This window comes from Nicotiana attenuata, chromosome 8 (genome assembly GCF_001879085.1).
Source record: "Nicotiana attenuata strain UT chromosome 8, NIATTr2, whole genome shotgun sequence".
Lineage (NCBI taxonomy): Eukaryota > Viridiplantae > Streptophyta > Magnoliopsida > Solanales > Solanaceae > Nicotiana > Nicotiana attenuata.
Window position 1 is genome coordinate 15,344,624 of NC_031996.1, and position 8,771 is coordinate 15,353,394.

General features: G+C 37.6%; 1 protein-coding gene across 1 annotated transcript; it reads right to left on the reverse strand.

The window, feature by feature from the left end:
- LOC109231518 (cytochrome P450 82G1-like) lies at nucleotides 808-1,431 on the reverse strand. The gene has a single exon (XM_019397177.1). The coding sequence runs from the start codon at nucleotides 1,429-1,431 to the stop codon at nucleotides 808-810; it is 624 nt and encodes a 207-aa protein (XP_019252722.1).

Sequence of the window (8,771 nt, forward strand, 5' to 3'; positions counted from 1 at the left end):
ATGCAATCATATACATTAAATACATATTCTCTAACGTTTCTAGTATTTAATACTCATTAAATGTTGTATCTGGGCTCTTTTTTGCTGTCAGATTCATTCCTTTGTCTCTTCTCGATCTTTGACCTTTGAATGTCTTGAATAGGTACGAACGTTGAATTATTTGTATGACTGCTCGTGCCTTCTTCATTTAACTTGCTCGTATCTATTGTTGTTCGTGTCTGTTAACCAACCTTAATTCTTTGACTGCTTGATCAGTCTACGTGCCATGACACGTTACCATATATATAAATACAATTTTCCCCAATATATTGCTGAGGTCTTGCAACTTTGGAACTGGAGACGGATATTGATTTGCTTTATTCACGCTTCAAGGGGTAACTCGAATAATCTCCGTATATGCTAATTATTTAATTCACACGTGAATATGATACTGCAATTGCTTCCGCTGCATTATATAATCCAACAGTTTAAACATGTGACACATGTCCATTGTAACACTAATAGTCTAAATTGATTGAACTAAAACAAGTTTTTAACTATGGTTAAGATAACGGAAGTATATCCATATTCAGTTTTTAACCGAGACTAAGAGCACAATATTTGTAATTTTAAAACATAAATTTTGTTTAGTATAAGGATCAATAACTTCTCCGAACATTAAATAATATGTTGGTTCTTGACATTTGAACCGTAAACCTTTTAAAACACATATTATGGTTATTTGATACTGCTAATTAAGCATACATTAGTCATTCGACTAATTATAATATATACTCGAACTACATATCCTTTGTTTTCTTTACTTGCTCAAAGACTTTGATAGAGTTCCATAGGCAGCCTTGGAGTAAGAAGAGGTTGAAGAGGTTTCATTTTGGGCAAGGCAATGCCCAAGCCTTCACTTAAATCTACTGGTTCCTCCCTTGGCATTGATATATTGAATCCATGAAGTAATCTTGCTAGTGTCAAATGCACTACTTGTGTGCCAAAAGTCAAACCAGGGCACATTCTTCTGCCAGAGCTAAAGGGAATATACTCAAAACTCTGTCCTCTAAAATTAATGTTCATATGTTCCTTCAAGAACCATCTCTCTGGTTTAAACTCATTAGGATTCTCCCAAATACTCGAGTCGCGCTGAAGTTTCCATAAATTGACAATCAAACGAGTGCCCTTTCGAATATGATACTTGCCAACATAGCAGTTTTCAATGGCCTCTCGAGGTCCTGCCAAAGGACCAGGTGGGTACAAACGTAATGTTTCTTTTACTATGGCTTGTAAATATTTCAGGTTTTTCATGTCGGATTCTTCAACCCATCTGTTGCTTCCTACGTGCTCATCTAGCTCATCTTGGGCTATTTTCAGTATGCTACGGTCATTCATTAGCAGAGAAAGTGCCCATATTAATGTCTCCGCTGTGCTCTCTGATGCAGTCATGATAAGTATCTGAGCCAATTCACAAGTAAATAAGACGATAGCCAAACAATTGGAGATTTGAAATGAAAAATACTCCACTATCTTAATAAATTGAAAGATAATATGCTTTATAAATGATACCACATTAAGCACTCACTGTGCTATTAATATAAAAAACAAGATCTAATTTAGACGTTCTTTCCCATTGAATATCAACTATGCGACGAATATAAAGTACTTCCTCTTTCTCATAATTTAGTTGTACATAGAGTTTTGACAATCGGTTTTGTCAGTGTTCAATATATGTTGATTAGAGCAAAATTATATCTTAAAAATTACTCGAAGAGTACAGTAAGTTATAATTCTTTCCATTTAACAAGTCTGATTGATCACGCCCAACTATGCCTTATAAAAAGGGCAATGCGGTCGTTGCAAATATAATCCGGTTTACAAGTCCGGAGTCGAATCCCACAGAGAATTAAGGTTTAGCTACAGCTGTTAACTATCACCAAGAAGACAAGCTTGAACAATTCCTAACTTATAGATATTAAGATTCTTCTGTTTAACTAATTAACTAACAAATTAAAATAGTAAATTAAAAAATAACGATACTGAGGGTTAGAGAAAAGATTAAGGAGGTCTAGAGTTATGATTTCCCCTATTGTCGGAATCCTTCCCGCTATGTCTTCTATAATTTCGCCTAAGTATTCTCTACCGATCATGAGCACTCTTATTACCGTAACTCTCTCCCGAGTAATTACGACAAATTACTAGACGCACTCTCCCGAGATACGCTAGCTGGCTTTTAATACAGCTCACTTCAGATCGCACCCAAGGCTTCGTTATCCCTAATCCCACCTTTAAACCCTCGGTTATTGATCCCTCATATACTCTGGGAGTGGTGTTGTTCAACAACTACCTAAATATGCACTCTCTCCCGAGTTATGCATACTAAATAGGCACAGCTAATTGAGAGCTCTTCAATCAACCAGAATATAAACGTAGTTGAACAAATAGAGAAAAGCTATGGCTCAATTATATAAAAACATAACAAGAATTTATCCTACAAAAGGTTCTATCAAACTCTAGATAACAACTTAGCTATTCATAATAGTATGTAAAACTACAATACTAAAAGTCATAACCAACAATGAAAAATAGGAAGAGGAAGGAAAAACTCGTAGAAGAATTTTCCGCCTTGCTCCCAATGTGTTCTTGCCTCCTTAGGTCGAATCTATGTCTCAAAATATGTCCCCTTCTTGTTCTTGGCCGGCCTCCTTTGTTTAATATAGGGTTTAGCACTTAAAATCCCATGTTTTGCACTTTAGTCCCTGAAATTTTCGCTTCCTGCCGCGGTTTTGCCGCGGTCGCGGTGGAACCGCGGCCAAACATGCCCTCTGATTCTTCAGTTGTCCGCGACCATCTTCTACCGCGGTTCTGCCGCGGTCGCGGCAAAACCGCAGTTTTTCACCCTGTTCAGTTTGGAATTTGGCAAAACGTAAAACATGAAAGTTGTAGCCCTTTGAGTTAGCTTTCCAACCATATATTGTGGAGCCCAAATGGAGTTCTGAGCAAAAGGTTATGTCTATTTTACTAGACAGTGCGCAATATGCCTCCTCAAGTCTTCGTTCGTACTTAATTATCAAATTTGACCCCCGAACACGATCCCGGCTTAATTCCTTGAGCTTTTACTCAGACTTCAAAGCTTCAAATCACTTAAATTCATTCCATGACATCTATATAGCTCGGAATCACACCTACAAGGCATAAAACACACAATTAGTGCAAAACACTAGCGATTAAAGCGCAAACTCAATTAAAGTGCATTAAATTCGAGTGTAATAAGCGACTAAAATATGCAATTATAGCCTATCATCACTGATCATTCTTTTTTTTGCATTTATTTACGCCCCGTTTGGCCATATATTTTGCCAAGTTTTTTTCCAAATTCTTTTTGGCAAAACCTGTTTGTTTTGGCAGATTTTGAAAATAAAATTTTAAATCCCAAAACTAGCTCTATACCTGTTTTTGGCCCAAAAATTACCTTTGGATTTTTTAATAATTTCAAAAATTACCCCAAACTTTGTAATTTATAAAAAAATGCACCACCTATTATGATCCAACTAATCCACTAGCTAGTTACTATCTTTTTTTTGGGGGCGGATGGATCTTATAATATTTTGCAATTTGACGAATTGTAATAGCTAGTGATTGTGTTATTAGCAGTTGTTATTAAAATATCAAGTTATGATTTTAGGATAGTGTATTATGTAATTCATTATAAATAGATGATTTTGTGCCAAACTTATCTATGGTGAGGACTATGGTTTGTGATAATGATAATGAATGACATCGATGAAGGTTCTACATATACATGATTAACAAGTTGTTTGTTTGGCATTGTTGGGTATTTTTGATATTTTTTAGAACTTATGGATATAAGTCACCTTTTATGTTTTTTCAAAAAAAAAAATGTGAAATATGTTTTGAAAAATAATGTTCAAACAGATTTTCATCTTCAAATCAAACTTCACCCAAAAACAGATTTTTGAAAACATATTTGGCAATCTATGGTCAAACTCTAGCTTAGCTATAAGTACAACACATGCGACAGAGGGAATATTTTGCATGTGAAGTAGGTGGTTTTTCAAATCAAAGAATTAAAAGAAATTTTGTGGAACATATATGTTATGTCGAGGAAGAGGCAAATCCGAAAATAAAGAAGATAAAGAATACCAAATTTTAACGTGGAAAACCCTTCAAATCAAAGGTAAAAACCACGGGATCACAAAGATCCAAAAAGTTCCACTATAACAATAAGAGGGTTACAAAAGTTCTCCAAATTGGCTACACAACAAGGGCCAAACACGGAGCAACAGTAGCAACAAGAGCAACAACTAATCAATTGAAGAAAGAGTATAATCCACAAAACGAAGCTGCTGTTCGAGGCTCGAAATCAGATGCTACGAGCCCCCAAATCTGATCTCCACCGTTCAAATCCAAGACCAAGATGTTATGAACACTCAGTCAAAATTTCAGCCCGATCCAACGGTTAACGAATCGGAAAAACGTGATTTGAAGTTGGCTGGTCGGAATAAAAATCTGCAGCAAAACAAATACTTTTTTTCTCTTTTCTCTCTTGATGAAAGCTATCTCAAAACCCACTCTTATGTGCAGGTCTTTCAGAGACTTGTATCAATGAGCATAGAATAATTCTCCAAGGTTGTCCTATTTATAGATCATGAGTGGTGCTTTCTCTTAAAGCCAAAACCCACTAAAAATAGGAATAAACCGAATCCAATTCCAAATAGGATTGGAAACCAAAAGAGAATAGGATTAGGCCATTGGGCCTTTGGCTGGACAACATGGGCATGTGCCCAACAAACTCTCCCTCCAGCCAAGGGGCCAAATGTGTCTTCAAGTAGAGGAACTATTGACAGGCTTCATGCCTGCCAATTTTCTACAAAATTCATGTTTATCTGCAACCACCGCCTTTGTCAGCATATCCGAAGGATTTTCATCAGTGTGTATCTTCTTAACCTCAAATAATTTCTCTTCCACAACCATTATTATCCAATGATACTTTCTATTTATATGTTTGGTCTTAGAATGAAAAGTGGAGTGCTTGGTGAGACAGATAGCACTCTGATTATCACAAAATAAGATGTACCGTGGCTTCTCAAAGCCAAGATCATTAATAAACTCCTTCATCCATAATAGTTCTTTGGCACCTTCTGTGACAACAATATATTCGGCTTCTGTGGTGGATAGAGCTATGCACTTCTGTAGTCTAGATTGCCAAGAAACAGCTCCTCCTGCAAAAGTGATCAAATAACCGGAAGTGGATCTTGAATTATCAAGATTGCCTCCTAAATCAGAGTCTGTGTAACAAACAAGTTCAGGCTTGCCATTGCCAAAGCACAGCTTCAAATCTGCAGTACCTTTTAAATACCTTAATATCCATTTTACTGCATCCTAATGTTCTTTTCCAGGATTGGAAATGAATCTGCTAACAGTGCCAACGGCATGTGCAATATCTGGTCTAGTGCAAACCATAGCATACATCAAGCTACCAACGGCAGAAGAGTAAGGAATACGAGACATCTCCTTTTTCTCTTCATCAGTAGATGGACTCTGACTAATACTCAATTTGAAGTGTTTAGCAAGAGGTGTACTAACCACTTTTGCATCTGTCATATTGAACCTCTTGAGTACCTTCTCAATGTATTGCTTTTGGGACAGAAATAACTCTTTTCTGTCTCTGTGTCGGTGGATTTGAATGCCCAAGATTTTCTTTGCTGGCCCCAAGTCCTTCATCGCAAACGATTTGCTCAACTGCTTCTTAAGGACTGCAATTCTGGATTTATTCTTTCCAACAATAAGCATGTCATCCACATAAAGCAATAAAATAATAAAATCATCATCAGAGAACTTCTGGAAAAATACACAGTGGTCTGAAGAAGTTTTCTTGTACCCTTGTTCTTCAATGACAGATTCAAACTTCAAATACCATTGCCTTGGAGCTTGTTTCAATCCATACAGGCTCTTTTTCAATTTGCAGACATAATTTTCTTTTCCCTTAGTTACAAAACCCTCAGGTTGCTCCATATAAATCTCCTCATCTAAATCACCATGAAGAAAAGCAGTCTTGACATCCATCTGCTCAACCTCTAAATCTAGACTTGCGGCTAAGCCTAGAACCACACGAATAGAAGACATCTTCACAACAGGGGAGAAAATTTCATCAAAGTCAACTCCCTTCTTCTGGCCAAAACCTTTAACAACTAACCTCGCCTTGTATCTAGGCGCAGAGGTATGGTTATCTTGCTTTATTCTGAATATCCATTTGTTAGATAAAGCTCTCTTACCTTTCGGCAATTTCACTAACTCATATGTGCCATTCTCATGGAGTGACTTCATCTCATCTTCCATCGCTTCGATCCAATGATCTTTGTGATTATCTTGCATGGCTTCATCATAATTCTCAGGTTCTCCCATGTCAGTCAAAAGTACATACTCATCAGGAGGATAGCGCATGGATTTTTGCTTCTCCCTTGTAGATCTTCTAAGAGAGGTTTCAGGAGCATTCGTAGTAGTTACCTGTGCAGGAATTGGTTGCTGATCAACCACAACTTCATCAACTGGAGCATCCATAACATCTACACCATGATGATCATTTTGATCTTGATCACTATCTCCATCATTGTCTTGGGTTCCTTCATGTGCAATAGGTGCCTTAGCAATTGAAACTGGATCAATATCAACTAAGCTCTCATTACTCTGAGAATCTATCTTCTCAGCTTTGTCAATATCTTCAATAGTTTGGTCTTCAAAGAATATTGCATCACGACTTCTAATAAGTTTATTATCAATTGGATCATAAAAACGATACCCAAACTCATCTTGACCATAACCGATAAAGATGCACTGCTTAGTTTTGACATCCAGTTTCGATCTCTCATCTTTAGGAATATGCACACAAGCTTTACACCCAAAAACTCTCAGGTGATCATAAGAAACATCTTTGGCAAACCAAACTCTGTCTGGGACATCACCATCCAAAGCAACAGCAGGAGACAAATTGATAACATAGGCAACAGTGTTAAGTGCTTCCGCCCAAAATGTATTTGGAAGTTTAGCCTCTGAAAGTAAGCATCTAACTCTCTCAACTAGAGTTCTATTCATCCTCTCTGCCAAACCGTTCAATTGAGGCGTCTTGGGCGGAGTTTTCTGATGACGAATTCCTTGTTCCTTGCAATAGTTATCAAAGGGACCACAATATTCACCACCATTGTCAGTGCGAATACATTTTAATTTCTTCCCCGTCTGTCTCTCAGCTAAGGCCTGAAATTCCTTAAACACGCCAAGTGCTTGATCTTTAGATTTCAAAGGATACACCCAGAGCTTACGAGAATGATCATCAATGAAGGTCACAAAGTAAAGTGCACCACCTTTTGACTTTACTTTAAAAGGACCACACAAATCAGAGTGTACTAGCTCTAATAAATCGGGCTTTCTTGAGGGAGGATGGCTATGAAAGGAAACCCTTTTCTGTTTGCCAGCTAAACAATGTATGCACCTTTGCAGCTTTGCTTGTTTTACTCCAGAAAGCAAACTTTTCTTAGCCAAACACGTAATCCCTCTCTCACTCATATGACTCAATCTTCGATGCCACAATTCTGACAAACTATCACTTTCCACCAGATTTATTGAGTCATTAAGAATAGAGCCTTGTGTCACATATAATTGACCAGACTTGACTCCTCGAGCCACTACTAACGAGCCCTTGGTGAGCTTCCATTGGCCGTTAAAGAGAGCATTATGGTAACCTTCATCGTCTAATCTTCCTGCGGAGATCAAATTGAAAGGAAAGTCTGGAGCATGCTTCACATCTTGAAGAACTAACGTTGAACCATTATTAGTTTTCAAACAAACTGTGCCAACACCAAACACCTTAACTTCACTGGCATTGCCCATCTTTAACACTCCAGAATCAACATGAGTATAAGATGAGAAAAAATCTTTTCTTGGTGTGACATGTGAGGTAGCTCCAGAATCTACTATCCAGCTCGTCTCATGGGATACCAAATTGATGATGTTTTCATCATAAGCAAAAAGAAGGTCATCTTGAACAATAGCAGCAACATTGTTCTCGTTATTTTCAACTTTCTTTCCTTCTCTAGTGTCTTGATTCAACTTGCGGCAAAACCTTTTGATGTGTCCTTTCTTGCCACAGTGGTTGCATGTAACATTATAGTATTTGGACCTTGACTTACTTCTACTTTTACCTCTATTCCTTGAGCCTCTTGTTCTATCTCTCCCCCGGTCTTCTGTAACCAAGATATCTGCTTGTGAGGATGAACCCTGCGATTTTCTCCTTACTTCCTCGTTCAACACACCACTCATGGCATATTCCATGGTCACCTTACCTCCAGGAGCTGAATTTGTCAAAGAAACACGAAGAGTTTCCCAAGAGTCTGTCAGAGTATTAAGAAGCCAAAGTCCTTGTATCTCATCATCAAAATTAACCCCCATTCCAGATAGCTGATCAAGGACGCCCTGAAAATCATTTATGTGATCAAGGATAGGGCTGTCTTCCTTGTATTTAAAGGTCATCAATTGCTTTAGCAGAAACAATTTGTTGTTCCCGGTTTTTGAAGCATAAAGAGTCTCTAGCTTTTCCCACAATGATCTTGCATGTATCTCGTTCACAATATGGTTGCGAACATTATCTTCAACCCATTGCCGTATATATCCACATACTTGTTGGTGCTCGAAATCCCAATCTTCATCGGATATACTCTCGGGTTTATGAGCTGAAAAAACGGGTAGATGCATCTTCTTCACGAACAACAAGTCTT

What these genes read in the sequence shown, in the direction of transcription:
- LOC109231518 (XM_019397177.1), bottom strand. Translation starts at nt 1,431, where the DNA reads ATGACTGCATCAGAGAGCACAGCGGAGACATTAATATGGGCACTTTCT.